Here is a 16,983-nt window from a genome sequence, read left to right on the forward strand (position 1 = left end):
TAATGCAGAGAACCTCACAGCAGAGAAAAATACAAAACACACTCTTCATCAGAGACAACCGAGTATAAAAACCTGGCTGCTCAAGCCATAACCAAGAGAGTGTAGGTTTTGTCAACAGTTTAACTTGGAAGAGACTGAGAGGCACCTTCGCCTACGAAGAGCTATGCAAAGCGCCCCATAAATACCATAGCACACGACTCCCAGCTTACAAAGACAGAACACCTACAGGAAACTGGAGGCCAGCCAGGAGCTCATGAAGCACTGGTATGATAAAAAGGCTAGTAGGCCTGAGTATACTCCAGGACAGTTGGTGTGGGTGTTGGAGCCTGTGGCTGCCAACGCCCCCTCCCTGACAAGTGGAGTGGGTCCTATCCGATCTTAGAAAAGAAAGGTGAGGTTACCTATTTGGTTGACCTTAGCACCCCCAGGAGCCCTCACAGGGTCCTGCATGTGAATAGATTGAAACCCCACCATGACAGGGCAGACCTGACCATGTTACTGGCCACTGATGAGGGTGTGGAGGAGGAAACTGAGCCTATGCCCGACTGCCTCTCCACTAATGTCAAGTCAAGTCAGAGAATTTATATAGCGCACTGCATACCCAGAGGGTCTCAAGGCGCTTAGAAAGGGGAGGAGGATTACTTGTCAAATATCCACGTTTTAAGTTGCTTTCTGAATGCTAGGTGGTTCTGGGTAAGGCGAAGGTAAGCGGGGAGTGAGTTCCATGTTTTAGCAGCCAGGTATGAGAAGGATCTGCCTCCCATGGTGGTCTTATTGATGCGAGGTACAGTGGCGAGGGCATGGCTGGAGGAACGTAGTTGGCGGGAGGGGGTGTAGAAGGACAGTCGTGAGTTGAGGCATTCGGGTCCGATGTCATAGAGTGATTTGTGTGCGTGGGTTAGCAGTCGGAAAGTGATTCTCTTATTGACGGGTAGCCAGTGGAGGTCTTTCAGGTGACCAGAGATGTGTTCGTTGCGTGGGATGTCTAATATGATCCTGGCTGAGGCGTTTTGGATTCGTTGGAGTTTCTTCTGGAGTTTAGCGGTAGTACCTGCGTAGAGGGTGTTTCCGTAGTCCAGTCGGCTTGTGACTAGAGCATGGGTGACTGTTTTCCTTGTTTCGGTGGGGATCCAGCGGAATGTTTTTTTGAGCATGCGAAGAATGTTGAAGCAGGATGAGGATACGGCGCTGACTTGTCTGTTCATTGAGAGTGAAGAATCCAGGATGACGCCTAGGTTCCGTGCGTGGTCTGTCGGGATGGGTGCTTTTCCAAGGGCTTCCGGCCACCAAGAGTCGTCCCATGCAGAGGGGGGATGTACCTAAGATGAGGACTTCTGTTTTGTCTGAGTTCAGTTTCAGACGGCTTTGTTTCACCCATTCGGCAACTTCTTTCATTCCTTCGTGTAGGTTGGTTTTGGCGGTGCTGGGATCATTGGTGAGAGAAAGGATTAGTTGAGTGTCATCCGCGTAAGAGATGATGTTGAGGTTGTGTTGGCGGGCGATGGCCGCGAGGGGGCTCATGTATACGTTGAAGAGGGTGGGGCTGAGTGAGGATCCTTGCGGTACGCCACAGATGACTTCAGTGGCCTCGGACTTGAATGGTGGAAGGCGGACTCTCTGGGTTCTTCCGATGAGGAACGAGGTGATCCATTCAAGTGCTTTTACTTGTATTCCGATGTTATTGAGGCGTTGTAAAAGGGTGCTGTGGCAGACTGTGTCGAATGCTGCAGAGAGGTCGAGGAGGATGAGGGCGACTGTGTCTCCATTGTCCAGTAGAGTTCGAATGTCGTCTGTTGCTGCGATGAGGGTGGTCTCAGTGCTGTGTTTTGCTCGGAAGCCAGATTGCTCGGAGTCGAGGGATTTGTTGGCTTCGAGGAAAGCGGCGAGCTGGTTGTTGACAGCTTTCTCGATGACTTTGGCCGGGAATGGAAGGAGCGAAATGGGGCGGTAATTTTTGAGTTCGGTGGGGTCCGCTGTGGGTTTTTTCAGAAGGGCGGTGAGTTCAGCGTGTTTCCAGTCTTCCGGGAAGGTGGCGGAGTTGAAGGAGCAGTTGATGACGTCTCGGAGGCACGGTGCTATGACGGAGTCTGCTTTGTTGAAGATGTGATAAGGACATGGGTCTGTGGGGGATCCTGAGTGGATGGAGTTCATCAGGCGGATGGTGTCCTCGGTGGAGATTGGGTTCCAGTCGTTAAGGGTGTTCACGGGGGGAGAATGTTCAGCAAATGGTTGGGTGGGTTGGTCTCGGGGTTGGATGTCGAAGCTGTTGTGGATGTCTGCAATCTTGTTGTGGAAGAATGAGGCTAGGGAGTCGCAGAGGGCTTGAGAGGGGGTGATGTCGTTGGAGTTGGCCGAGGGATTGGAAAATTCCTTGACGATGTTGAAAAGTTCCTTGCTGTTGTGGGCGTTGTCGTCAAGTCGATCCTTGAATGCTGTTTTCTTGGCCTTTCGGATTAGTTGGTGGTGAGTGCGGGTGGCGTTTTTGAAGGCGTCCTTGGTGCTAGTGGTTGGGTCTTTTTTCCAGGCCTTTTCAAGGGAGCGGCAGAGTTTCTTGGACTTCTTAAGATCATCGTTGAACCATGAGGCATTCTTGCTGCCAGGTTTGCTTTGACGTTTTTTCAGTGGTGCTAAGGTGTCGGCAGTGTTGGATAACCATAGGGTGAGGTTGGCGGCGGCTTGGTTTGGGTTAGAAGAGTGGGCTGGGGTGTTTAGAAGGAGCGATGCGGAGATCTGGTCGGTGGTGATTTTGTTCCAGTTTCTTTGCAGAGTTGGTTGGAGGTGGTTGGTGGGTTTTGGCTTGTTGTAGGTGAAGTGAACGCAGCTGTGGTCAGTCCAGAGGAGCTCCGTAGTGTGGCTGAAGGAGACATGATTGCTGGAGGTGAAAATGGGGTCGAGTGTGTGACCTGCGATGTGGGTGGGGGAAGTGACTAGTTGTTTAAGTCCGAGGTTGGCGAGGTTGTCCAAGAGGGTGGTGGTGTTGCGGTCGTTGATCTTTTCAAGGTGAAAGTTGAGGTCTCCCAGAAGGATGTAGTCTTTGGAGGGGAGCGCGTGTGGAGTGATGAAGTGATGAAGTCCGTGATGTCTTCACTGAATTTTGCGCGGGGTCCTGGTGGTCTGTAGAGGAGGGTGCCTCTGAGTGTGGTTTTGGGGTCGATGTGGATCTGGAAGTGAAGGTGTTCGGAGTTGGCGAGGTTGGCGTCAGAGTTGGTTGAGATGCGGATTGATTTCTTATGGACGATAGCGATTCCTCCTCCTGTGTGGCTGGTACGGTCTTTGCGAGTGATCTTATAGTCTTCAGGGATGGCAATGGTGATGTCTGGTGCGGAGGAAGCGTTCATCCATGTTTCCGTTAGGAAGGCGATGTCTGGAGAAATGGTGTCTAGTAGATTCCATAGGTCGATGGCGTGTCTGTGGACCGAGCGGGTGTTGAGAAGGATGCATTGTAGGTGGTTGGGGTCGGGAGTCTGTGGTGTGGTCGTAGCGGAGATGTTGTCGGTGCCGCTGAATTTGCAGGAGTAGCAGGAGAAAGGTCCATGGGTGTGTCCAGGAGCGGCTTGGACGCAGGTGGGGGAGCGGCCGGGGTTAAGGGCTAGGAGGGTGGCGGCATCGTAGGTAATGCGGGAGGGTTGGGCAGCGCGAGGGGCAGGGGGTCTGGCGCTGGGCGCGGTCCAGGCGCGGACGGGCGTAGACGGGCTTACCTTTGGCGCACCTTCGGCGCGGGTTGGGCGCGAACGCTGCGCGTGAACGCTGCACGCGGGAACTCCTGTCATATATGGAAAGTGGAGGGGGGAGGGGCGAGGGCGGCTCAGCTGAAACGCTATAGAATCCTTGCGCTATGTAAATAGATAAGTAAACAACACTGAAACGCTATGGAGTTCTGGCGCTGTTTAAATAAATAAATAAATGAGCAACACTTCGTCAAAAGCAGCTTTGCAGTACGATACCGCCTTTCAGCAGCAAGCAGGCAGGGGAGCGACCTCTCGAGGCAGGAGCGAGGAGTGGATGTGAAAGATGGGTCAGTGGAGGGAGTTGTGCTCTCTCCCAAGTTGACAGATCAGCAGCACAGAGACTGTAAGCAGGTGCTGGAGCACTTTGCAAGCCTGTTCTCTCTGACCCCAGGCATCACTGAGTGGTGTGTGCACCACATGGACACTGGTGACAGCCTACCTGTCAACAATAAACTGTACAGGTTGTCTGACCATGTCAGAGCCAGCATTAAAGATGAGGTTGCTAAAATGCTGGGGGTAATTGAACCGTCCCAGAGTCCATGGGCCAGTCCAGTGGCACTGGTACCTAAACCTAATCCTCAGGGGGGACCCAAGGAGTTAAGGATCTGTGTGGACTACAGAGGTTTGAATGCAGTCACAAAGACGGACGCTCACCCTATACCTAGAGATGATGAGCTCATTGATAGGCTAGGGGCTGCTAAGTACCAGAGTATTTTTGATTTGACTTCAGGTTACTGGCAGATTGCCCTCACTGATGGAGCAAAGGAGAGGTCAGCATTCTCCACACCAGAGGGACATTATCAGTTCAAGGTAATGCCCTTTGGATTAAAGAATGCACCTGCCACCTTCCAAAGGTTGGTGAAAAGGGTCTTGTCTGGGTTGGAATAGTTAAGTGCAGCTTACCTGGATGATATAGCGGTTTACAGTTCTACCTGGGGCGGGGTGGGGGGGGGGGGGTGTCACTTAAACCACCTAAGGGAAGTGCTTCAGGCCATGCAGCAGGCAGGCCTAACTATTAAGGCAAGCAAGTGCCAAATAGGGCAGAGTTCTGTGGTGTACCTGGGCCACCTGGTAGGTGGGGACCATGTACAGCCACTCCATAACATAACATAACAGGTATATTTTTAAAGCGCACGATTACCCGAAGGTGTCCTGGCGCTGAATAACAGATGTTTGTTGTTACCCAACTCAATGGTACTCATTTTATTGACCTCAAATGGATGAAAGGCTGAGTAGACCCGCCGGGATTTGAACCGAGGATCATGAGGTCGAACACAGGCCCCTGCAGTGGCTGCTTTAGTCCACTGAGTCTCCAAGAGAAAATCCAAACTATTTTGGATTGCACAGCTCCTGTTACCCAGACTCAGGTCAGGGCATTACTTGGAGTGACAGGGTACACCAGATTGAAGTATATATTTTAGGGACCCTCTGAATTTAAGAAATTAATTTCTAGCCTGAGAGCTCTCTTCGTATGAAAAACCCAGCTCCTGGCACCGAGGCCGAGCGCCTATAGAACACCGGCTCGCTTCCAGGAGCTCTCAAAGGGGTGATTACAAGTAATTGCTCCGAATGGCCGGGCTGAGGGCTTCTTACTGCAGCCTGAAGGGCGGATGGATCCGCAACGAGTGCGGAAGGACAATCAGTCTTTGGACTCTATTTCGAAGCCTGGTCCTCGATGTGGGCGGGCTGGTTGGTGCTCAGCCGAGGCGCTCAGCACTTGCACGGCGCTCCACGACTAGTGCCCTCCCTGGCACATCTGCCGGAAGGGGGCGGCGAGACCTAGCGCGCAAGGATGGCAGCCGGGGGTCATTACTGAGCCATTGTCGTTGAGGAGGGCAAGGCCTGTCTGTGCCAACAGGGGGCTGCTTCGGTACAAGGCTGCCATGAGAGAAAACATGCCCTGGCACCCGCCAATGATGCAAGCTGCATTGGCACAGCCCGGTGCCAAACCCACGACATCCTGAATGCCGGAGAGAGGTGCCAAGCTAAGGACGGCACATTTCTACAGCCATCACACAGCAACCCCACAGGTGCACTCTCAATGCCCTGGTGCAAAGTGAAAATCATGTGCAGGGCTGAGCAAGCAGTGTATGCCCCCACCCCACCTCAAATTAAGCACCTTTCACCAGGTTCTTTCTTCTGCCTTTTACTGCCTGCAAACCTCACGTGCCTGTTTCATCTCTTTTCTCCCATCTCCTCTGTTGCCCTGTTCTTTCAGACACAACAACCTCATCAGAATCCGGACGCCCGTCACTTTCGTGCATCCAGAATCCTCATCTTCGTCACTCCTTTCACACTTCAGCTATTGCTCTCCTCTGGTCCTCCTCCATTTATAGCTCACCCCCAATAACCCGACAGCTTCTCTTGGTTTCCATCTGACTTTAAACTCCGCGTTCCTCGCGCTTCTATGGCCACCCTTCCTACCTTCTGCTGCCTTCATTTTAATCCATTATTCTCACTTCCTACGTATTGTTTTTAAATGTACCCATTTTCTTGCCCTCCTCCACAACCCCATCTGTTTTGACTCGTGGTTTCAATCTACTTCCTCCTTACGGAAAGCGAGGGCCACCCCTTTCACCAGTCTGCACCTCAGGTTCTATCCACATTGGTGGGTGCATTTACCCACCTTAACCGTGGGCCCAAGCATCCATTGAGACTAAAAAGACACCATCAGACTGCAGAGGGCAAGCATTAGGATTACAAGTGTTTTTGGGTTGGAACAAAACTACCCCACTCTTTTCAAGATTTGTTCCACCTTAACTCAGAACCATTGTTCCTAGACGGTTAGCACCAGTGTGGCCCAAGCTACACGACCCTAAAATCTTGTGAGCACCTAATGGTAAGAGGGAGTCAGCCAAAGTCCAACAGAATCAAGACGCAGTCCTCAGAATCCTGATTGTACCTGAAAAAGGTGCATCTGCTCACATCACATCTCATGAATGGTAGGTCTGAAGACTACCACCATTTCTCTCAACTTTGTACCCTAAAATCAGTTTATGGTGTTTAATAAAGTGTTACGTCTTCCCAATAAATAACACTGGTGTGGTAGTCATATTTTGTGAGTGCTTAATAATTCTTAAATTTGAATTGGCATCCATCTGTGAACTGTCTCCCATGAACAAGGCTCGTCTCCTCGATCAGCCAATCCCAGTGAGCCACGAAAGCCAACACAATCCTACTCATATACAAAATATAAAATGCATATTCAGAAAAGAAGAACCGTTGAATCCTTACTGATCTTTCGGGAACAAAATAAACTTTTCTCTTCAAACAATATCTAGCCTAAGACTGTTCTCCTTGAGACATCAATTTATCTTCAGTTGAAGATCCGGTCTCAAGCATCTCTGCTCTTGAATATCCCTACGCTAGTCCTCACCGCAAGACACTGAAGAGTCGATTAACATCCATCGGAATATAGCTTTGATTGCTCTATCTCGTTCTATGCAATGATGTACAGCGGCTTCACCTTGTTGGACATACAGCCCACAAATACCCTCAGATACATTCAATACCACTGGGGGTACCTAAAACTGTAAAGATCTGGGGAAAGTCTCAAGAGTGCGCGACACCATCAAGGTGCTCTCGGTTCACCCAATTGTCTACAGTTCCTGCACATCATGGGAGAGGCGCTCCTCGCGGACCACCTCATTGATGCAAAAGTCGCTGGCTCTTGAGAACTCAACAAACTGGATCCTTCGCAACTCTACCAGCTCGGTCTCCATCCTGGACACACCCTGCGGCTTGTTATGTATATTAGTAGAGCGCACTTTCACCTGCGAGGGTATCCTGGTGCTGAGCAGGTGTGTGCGCCAGCCCTGCCCTATTGTAGGTTTGCTAATTGAAAAGCCGGGTTTTCAGCTTCATGCGGGACTCAAGAAGAAAGTAAGAGGCTCTGATGCGTAGTGGGAAGTTGTTCCACACTTTAAGAGTGATGAAAAAAATAGTCCTCCTGATGTAATTCAATGTATGTGTGGGATGTGTGAGTCGGTGCCCTGAGGAGTGGCGGTCTCTGAGTGGATGGTGGAAGGAGATGAGACTGTTCAAGTAGATGAGGCCCGAGTAGTCTAGTGCCTTGAATGTGTGTGTGAAGAGTTTTAATTAAGCACGTTTGTGCATCAGGAGCCAGGGTAGTTCCCGGAGGCGTGGTGTGATGAGAGTTCCGTTCAAAAGGTTGAGGATGAGTCTGGCGGCCGAGTTCTGGATGGTTTGTAGTCTTCTAGTGAGTTGCTTGTTGATCCCGGTGTGGAGGGCGTTTAGCGCCCGTACCTGCCCCAGGGTCTCCTTCTATCCTGTGCCATCCAATGATGCCCTGCCTGGCGACAACAGTGATGCTGCCGGCGTTGATGCCGGTTCGAAGGTCAAGTTGCCCGCGTGCGCTGCTCGTGGAGGGTAATGAGAAGGAGGCAATTACGGCGAGAGGCTTTTGACAGCCCCGTCAGCGGCTTGCTGAGGAAATGATGAATACGGCAAGCAGCTACTTACCAGAAATGAAATGACTGGCATGATTTTATTATTTTTAGTTACTCTGGGCTCTCGGGCCAGAGTCCACGCGCAGGCGACTTCTGCCTTCATTTTCTCAGAGACCTCAATCAGTCGCAGCAGGGGAATATTATTTCTCATTTAAATACCTGTTAATAGATGTTATTCAGCCTTGAGAGTAAAACACTCCAAGGGTAAACAGCAGAGAGAGATGGCAGAGAGGTCTGGAGAGAGGCAGACAACTGCAAGTGGCGGCCGCGACGCTGGGCGATGGGGCTTTCTAATAATGTAATGCATTTCCATCGCTTAAGCAGGGAGCTGTATTGCTTCTAAGCACTCATTTCAACTCCAGTCTCCAGTTCAAAGGTCTTGTTAATACCACACAATACTCCTATCCTGCACCTCTGCGTCAGCTTTAAAATACTTATGTTACTTGGGAAATTGTGCAGAAAACAAAGCAAATTGTCACTTATTAAAACCCACAGTGCGACAGCACTTAATTACAGAGCAGGATTCCCAAAAGTAGAAGTCCATCTTGGTAGGACTAAGATACAGGACCTGCAGGTAAAATGCAACTATTCACAGCAGGCGCGCGACCACATGGACTATTTTAGGGGGAAATGGATGGTGACTTGAATCAAAAAGCACCACGGTGTAGTCTTTGCCTTCATCCTCCCATGATCCTTCACTCCTCTTCTGAGATTCAATGTTTCACAGCGGAGCCCTGAACGGGAAGGATTCTGGGCTTACACCGGCCACAGACCACTGCATCTGATGGCCAGGTCTGAAGTGGCCGCATGGAGAATATGGATTCTGCAAGGTCTGCAGCTCTGAGTCGCTGGATCCAGAAAAGTGCCATCAGACACTCAGTAGGCCTTAGGTAGCCAGATGTGGGTGATTTATTTCAAACCAAGTGGTGGGCGGAAATCATGTCGCTGCCCCAGCCCTGCCAGTCTGCTGAGTAACTTCCCAGTGGAGCAGCTGGACTCTGGACACCTACATCAATAGTAGCACTGACTATCTAATAAGGGTTATTCAAATGCTTACTCCTTTTTGTAGGGGCCCAGTCAGTACGGTAACAGGTTCTACTTGCCCCTTCTTTATCCTACGTACATACACACATATGAAACATATGAACAAGCATGTAAACTATGGGGGCCTGCGATGCATTAACTGCTTCATCATTTCTGGACTTGGACACTCCCCAAAGTCAGAGAGAGAGAAAAAGGATACATTTTCCCGACCACACATTTCCCTCAGCTTTGCATTCAATTTGAATGAATTTGCTTGTACAGTTTGCTTGTTGAAATGTGTGCCGACAGCTCCTGTCTGTCGTAGGTGGTGGTCTGCTCATGTTTTTTCACATGGTGTCTTTAAAAAAAATATTTTCTTTGCCCATTGCTTCAAAATTCTCCTTCTGTTGGCCGGGGGGGTGGTGGGGAGGGATAAGTCAACACAGTAATGGAGCTGGTTTTCAATGCCTCTTCTTTGATTGACAGCACATCGCTCTTAAGCTAATGTTTCATTATAACTAGGGCTCCCGGTTTTATGGTATTTTTTTTTTTGCCATTTCTGTCTGTATTTATCCATATTCATTTTTTTGCTAATTTTATCTGTATTTATCCATATTTTGGGCTTTTTTGTGGAAAAATTAAGCTGAAATTAGTATATTTCCCCATATATTTAACCAATAAATATGCACTCCTACTTGAATGTCTGCCAGGTTTCAGTGCTAGGAACACCCGCTGAAGTTAAATCATTGCACTTATATGAAAACATGCAAATTACAATATCAGCCTTGTGTATCTACTGCTGTAAAAGCCTCTTCACTAAAATTCCTTTTTTTTTAACCCCCTTATCTATCAATCCACACATCTATTGGACTGGTAGTCATGGCAGACAGTATTTAGAATTACTCAAAAAGCAAACCAATTTCCACATTTAAAAATAAATACAAACAAAAAAATGAATGTTTTCTATCTGTATTCAACTGTAAAAAAACAGTAAAAACTGAAAACAGAGATCCTTTATTATAATCACCGCTTTAGCGCTTGTTCTGCTGTAGCTTCACATGCAATGCACTTTGTCGCCATCTAGTGTTATGCCCAGAGTACTACAAGCTGCTATCTGCCCTCTCCCCACCATATATTAGGAGGTTCGTCCTGCCATCGCCTACAGTTTTAGGGTATCTGATAAACTTTCAGCAGCAGGCCCCCCTTGCATTGATGTGGGGTGTGCTCTCTCTACTTCTGAAGCAAGAGATCCTGTGCATGTGTGTACATAAGTGTGACGTGGTCATGGATTGCCTTGTTCGTCTTCTAGAAGTGCTACCCTGGTGCACCTGTGCCCCAAACGCTGATACAGTCCTTGATGGGTTTTTGTTAGCGTAAAAAAGTCTTATTTCACTTTGCATTTTATTTCCAGGCTTTTTGACTTAAGCGCACGTATCAGTACTACAGGGATCACATACTGAGATGGTGCACAATCACCACTAGTGTTTGTCCACTCAAGAAAATTAATCCCCCTCTAGGAGTCTTCAATAAGTGTACCCTTATCTAACAGACCCTCACTAGATGTCTATCCAGAAAGTGATGGTAACTTACTGTGATGCTGTCAGAGTCAAAGGGCATATGTCACTTCCCATGATGTCATTGTACGGGCAAAGGTTGTTTGTGATGGGCCTTCCGAAGCCCCTTGCACTATGGTGAATTAACACCACGTCAGTCTACACCACCGCTAACCTTACGTCATCTCTGGCTTTGGCTGTCGACTAGGCGCCCCCCTGGTCTGAAGTCTTCGAACACCAGAGCGTAAACCACACCACCACCCCTTCCAAAGATCTGGTCGACGCATGACTTCTGGGCAGGGCCCCGGTGCCTACCTGCTTATCCGTCATGGCGTACAGGTACTGGCGATCGGGGCTTAGCACCAGGTCGCGGAGGATGGGGCTGCCCTCGTGCACCACCACATTCTCATACTGCATGGTCTGAGGCTCCCTGGGGTTCGACAAATTCACCAGGATCTGGGAGTAATAAGAAAGCACACATTAGAGACATGTATGACGGAGAAAAGTTCATTATATACAGATTTATAACCATGCATTGTGTCAATATATTCAATTCAATTCAAATATCTTTATTCGATTGTAAACATTACAATCATAAAAGCACAATTCCTCAACAAACAATAAAAAAAACAGTTCGGATATTTCACAAGTACAAAATGTCTTTAGGCAATATAAAAGACAGGAGCAACGGGCAGCATAGACATTTTAAAAAAATATATATATATAAAAAATATAAATCATTTCAGTGCAATAAAAGATTAAAAATGCCTGTAGGCATTAGCAGCATAGTTATCCCTCCATACTTTTCCTGAAGGTGATCAATCGCTAATTTCAGGAAGTTACAAACAAATAAGGTGTGTCAATATACAGCTAAATGTGTACACGAGGCCGACATTCACAAGGAAATGCATAGATCAAGAGTACAACGTTCTTCTTAAGTGGTTGAGGATATTGTGCAGCTGAGGTGTGCCCCATGACCCATATAAACATTTCCCTGTACTATAGACGTCTATATAAATATGTATTGCTAGACCAACTGATATATATTTACAAGCAAGCTTGTTTTCCTTTTTAAACCAACAGATGCCAAAATCTGCTAAAATCACACAATCTTGTCTTCCCATACAAATCTAGAGTTCGCGGAAACCAGAGTTTAAAACAGGGCATCTAAGTATCGACAACTGGGTTACTGCCCTACAACAGACACCATCTACATTGTAGGCTTCCACATGTACATGTTATTTACATATTAACGAGCTGTTCATGAGAACAATGTTCACAATCCTCTCAGAAGAAGGCCAACCAATATCATTTCGATGTTAATTTTATTTGGAGCCGCACACAATTAGTGGCCTCTAATTTAATGCTTCGAGCTGGGGTGTCCAACAAATGTCCAGTTGGGCCACATCCATGCCCGATTTTCAGAATAACCTGTGTGCAAATAGGCTGCACTTAAATTGTGTGGCGTTTTTAAACTATACCTTTTCAATCCGAATAAACTCGCATGTCCACCGCTCGAAATGTATTTCATATCTCCATATACTAATTCACCACTAATCCTCTGAGTTCCGGAGCAGCGTGTTACTCCCTGAAAAAAGCGCTTTGACGCCTCGTCACGGGTAGTAAGCGCTTCTTTAATGCAATTTCATTCATCTCACACCCATAGCCTGAAAATCTGGCGTGGGCCTGTCTCCCCTCGACCTAGGCTGGACGTGCGTGGCTTAGACAAATCTCACGCATGCGCTCTGCACGTGCCCTGGCGGGCGCGCTCAATAGTCTGGTGTGATACGGCTTCCATCGCCCATAGAGCTCTTAAAGTTAAGGCAGTAAAGCTGCCACGGCGTGCCATGCTGACACCACGCTCTGCATCCGCCCGAGGGGATGGGGCGCGGTTGCCACGGCAACGCCATGCAATATGTAGCACCTTCGCCTGCATCCAATGGCAGGCGCTGGGAGCGCGTTTATCAGTGATCAAAGGAAGAAAACATGTTTACCAAGGCCGGATCCCCCTCGAGTGGAGTTCTGTTCAGAAGTAATTAGAAATGCTTCATATTAGAGCCCTCGACGTCGCAGGATACGCGCCGTGGTACCCGAGACGCCACCGCAAGCTGCACCGTGAACCGGGCCTGACATCCGAGACGTCGTGGGGTGAAGAGCCCTCGAGCCGACATATCACACGGCTGCTGACTGTACAAGGGGGGGCTGCTCTGGAGCAGTGCTCTGACGCCCCAGGACAGTGTAGAGGGGTTACAACAGTGTCTGTATAGCGCTGCGCCTGGCAATAACATCTCCTTCTGACGCTATGTGCAGACCCCGGACTGTGGTTTCGATTCATCCAGTGTCTTGGTCTCCACTGGTGAATGAATGAAGATGACCCGGACGGTGTAGGTGACAAAACCCCCCCCGAGTGGGAGTGTAGAAGGTCAGGTGGTTGTTGAGGTACTTGGGGCCCAGGTCGTGGAGGCCTTGTGTGCGTGGGTGAGGAGTCTGAACGTGATCCTCTTGCTGACGGGGAGCCAGCGTAGGTCTCTCAGGTGTCCGGGGATGTCCAGGATGAGTCGTGCTGAGGCGTTCTGGATGCGTTGGAGTCTTTTCTGCAGTTTGGCTGTGGTTCCGGTGTAGAGGGTGTTTCCGTAGTCCAGTCGGCTGGTGACGAGTGCCTGGGTGACAGTCTTCCTGGTTTCGGTGGGTATCCATCGGGAGATCTTTCGGAGCATGCGTAGGATGTTGAAGCATGACGAAGAGACGGCGTTGACTTGTCTGGTCATCGAGAGGGAGGAATCCAGGATGAAGCCCAGGTTGCGCGCGTGGTCCGTTGGTTTGGGTGCGCTGGGCAGGGGGCTACCAGGAGTCGTCCCATGCGGAGGGTGATGATCCCAGGATGAAGACTTCCGTCTTGTCTGAATTGAGTTTCAGGCGGCTGTTCTTCATCCACTCGGCTACGTCTTTCATCCCTTCGTGTAGGTTGGTTCAGCTGGGTGTCGTCGGCGTAGGAGATGATGTTGAGGTTGTGTTGGAGTGCGATGGCCGCGAGGGGGCTCATGTAGATCTTGAAGAGGGTGGGGCAGAGAGATGATCCTTGTGGTACGCCGCAGATGACTTCGGTGGCCTCGGATCTGAACGGGGGGAGGCGGACTCTCTGGGTTCTTCCGGGGAGGAACGAGATGATTCACTCCAGTGCCTTCTCTTGGATTCCGACGTTGTTGAGGCGCTGCACTAGGGTGTGGTGACAGACAGTGTCGAACGCTGCGGAGAGGTCCAGGAGGATGAGGGCTGCTGTTTCCCCGTTGTCGAGTAGAGCTCGGATGTCGTCAGTGGCTGCGATGAGGGCTGTCTCAGTGCTGTGGTTGGCTCGGAAACTGGATTGCGAGTGGTCGTGGGATCCATTAGTCTCGAGGAAGGCCGCCAGCTGTCTGTTGAGGGTCTTCTCAATGACTTTGGCAGGAAAAGGGAGGAGCGAGACGGGGCGGTAGTTTTTGAGGTCGGTGGGGTCCGCTGTTGGTTTCTTCAGTAGGGCGCCGAGTTCGGCATGCTGCCAGCTCTCCGGGAAGGTGGCGGTGTTGAAGGAGCAGTTGATGTCCCGGAGATGTGGTGCGATGACGGAGTCGGCCGTGTTGAAGACGTGGTGGGAGCAAGGGTCGGTTGGTGGTCCGGTGTGGATGCTGTTCATCGTGCGGATGGTGTCTTCTGTGCTGACCGGGTCCAGGCGTGGAGGGTGGTGGTGGGGGGCATCTTTTCAGTGGTAGGGTACGTGGGCTGTGTGCTGAAGCTGCTGTGTATGTCTGCGATCTTGCTGTGGAAGAACAATGCAAGTGCGTTGCAGAGGTCTTGCGAGGGGGTGATGTTGTTGTTTCCGGCGCTCAGGTTGGAGAGCTCTTTGACGATGCTAAAGAGCTCCTTGCTGTTGTGGGCGTTGTTGTCTAGATGTTCCTTGAATGCGGTCTTCTTGGTGGTGTGGTTAAGCTGGTGGTGTTTGCGGGTGGCGTGCTTGAGGGTGGTCATATTGTCTGTAGTCGGGTCGTTGCGCCAGGCTCTCTCAAGGGTACGGCAGTTCCTCTTAGAGCTTTTGAGTTCGTCGGTGAACCAGGGGACTCTCTTGCTGCCGGGCCTGCTGGGGCGGTCTTCAGTGGAGCCAGGTCATCTGCGCAGATGGTGATCCACTGTGTGAGGTTGTTGGCTGCTCGGCTGGGGTCCGTTGATCTTGCGGGGGTGATCTGGGTCAGGGATGTGGTGAGCTGATCGGAGGTGATCTTGTTCCAGCTCCTGCGGGGACCCTGTTGGGGGTGGTGGTGAGTCGTGGTCTTTCGGAAGCTGAAGTGGACGCAGCTGTGGTCTGTCCAGTGAAGTCCAGTGGCGTGACTGAAGGAGATGTACTTGCTGGATGAGAAGACTGGGTCAAGCGTGAGTCCGGCGTAGTGGGTGGGGGTTGTCACCAGTTGCTTGAGTCCGAGGTTGGCGAGGTTGTCCAGCAGTGTGGTGGTGTTGCTGTCATTGTTGTTCTCCAGGTGGAAGTTGAGGTCCCCTAGGAGGATGTAGTCGGCAGAGGGGAGGGCGTGCGGGCTGAGGAAGTCTGCGATGTCTTTGCTGAAGTGTGTGCGAGGTCCAGGGGGTCTGTAGATGAGGGTGCCTCTGAGGGTGGTCTTGATTGATTGATTGGGGTCGGTGTGGATCTGGAAGTGCAGGTGTTCGGCGGCTGTGAGGGTGTTGTCTGTGTTGGTCGTGATGCGGATGGTATTTTTGTGGACTATGGCGATGCCTCCTCCGGTCTGGTTAACGCGGTCCCTCCGGGTGATCTTGTAGCCGACCGGGATGGCGATGTTGGGCGCTGAGGAGGCGTTCATCCAGGTTTCCGTGCGGAAGGCGACGTCTGGAGATATGGTGTCGAGCAGGTTCCAGAGTTCTATGGCGTGTCTGTGGACGGAGCTGGTGTTGAGCAGGATGCACTTCAGGTGGTTGCTGCTGGTGGTCGGTTTTGCAGGTGACGTGCGGGTCCGGAGGCAGGTGAACTTGCAGGTTCGGCAGGTGAAGGGTCCGTGGGTGCGTCTCGGGGTGGCTTGGTAGCAGCCGGGGCTCTGGCCGGTGTGGAGTGCGTTGAAGGTGGCACCGTCGTACGTTCGGCGGGTAGGCTGGAATCTGCGGGGGCCAGGGGTTCTGGCGCTGGGTGCGGTCCAGGCGCGGAGGGGCACAGACGGGCTTGCCTTTGGCGCACAATCGGCGATATGAGACATATTCATAGGAAGAGCAATGACAACCAGAGTTCGTGTTATCTGGATGAAGGGGGCACATGAGAAAGACTCGGGATAACAGTAGTGAAAACACAAGGATGACGCTGGACCACAAGGGTCTGTATACAGAGGAGACAAAAGAAGGACCAGGGATTATTTTAAGGTCACATTCTGCCTTTGGAGATGTCCCTGCATGAATGAATTCTGTTAGCGCCTCCTAGTGGCTGCTCACTCAAACGCAGCTCAAATTACCAAGCCTACGAGAGGGTCTCGATGAAACTCTTTTGCAGTCAATGCATGCAGGGGGTCCCTGCCTCTCATGCTTCCAGAGGTATTCAGATTCTGGGGGGGTGTCTCTGCCTCTTATGCCTCCTGAGCTGATCTGATCCGGAAGCGTCTCTTTGCCTCTCATGCCTCCAGACAAAGTGCAATCTGACCCGGCAGGGTGTCTCGGACGCTCATGCTTCCAGAGGTGATCAGATCTGAAAGGGTCTCCCATGCCTCCAGACAGAGGTGATTAGATCCGGGGTGACTCCGGAGAGACAGCTGTGAGCATCAGAGAGCTGTCAGTGATCCTCGCTCTCTGGAGAGACAGCTGTGAGCACCGGAGCGCTGTCCGTGAACCTCCCTCTCTGCATTAGACGGCGGGTTCACCGAAGGTTCACGAAAAGGTGTCCCCAATGGCGTCTGAACTTGCAGCCCTGGTCCATTCCTCCCAGGATGAAAATCGTGTTAAGCGCTGCTAAATACACTCCCGCTACATCATGGCGCTGTAACCGAATTAAATGACCCCCGGTAACGAGGACAAGAGCCGGGAGGCCACATCCTCACCGGATAATTCCATAACACAATTGACACCCCCAGACCACAAACACATCTTCCGGATAATGCAATATCCTGCGCGCCTAATACAGCCCGCAGCCGCCTCGCCAACACGCGGCCTCGGCACCCCGGGGAGTCTGCCGGGGAGGGTGGGGGGACAGGA

At 50.7% G+C, this 16,983-nt stretch overlaps 1 protein-coding gene across 3 annotated transcripts in view; it reads right to left on the reverse strand.

Moving 5' to 3' along the window:
* PLXNA1 (plexin A1) overlaps positions 1 to 16,983 on the reverse strand; it is a 569,446-nt gene that overhangs the window by 263,104 nt on the left and 289,359 nt on the right. For all 3 annotated transcript variants that reach the window (XM_086939278.1, XM_086939276.1, XM_086939277.1), the window contains exon 4: positions 11,089 to 11,229. In XM_086939278.1, coding sequence (XP_086795404.1) covers positions 11,089 to 11,229 — 141 coding nt within the window. The remainder of the gene's footprint in view (positions 1 to 11,088; positions 11,230 to 16,983) is intronic.

The sequence above is a fragment of the Lissotriton vulgaris genome, chromosome 9 (genome assembly GCF_964263255.1).
Source record: "Lissotriton vulgaris chromosome 9, aLisVul1.2, whole genome shotgun sequence".
In the NCBI taxonomy this organism is placed as follows: Eukaryota; Metazoa; Chordata; class Amphibia; order Caudata; family Salamandridae; genus Lissotriton; species Lissotriton vulgaris.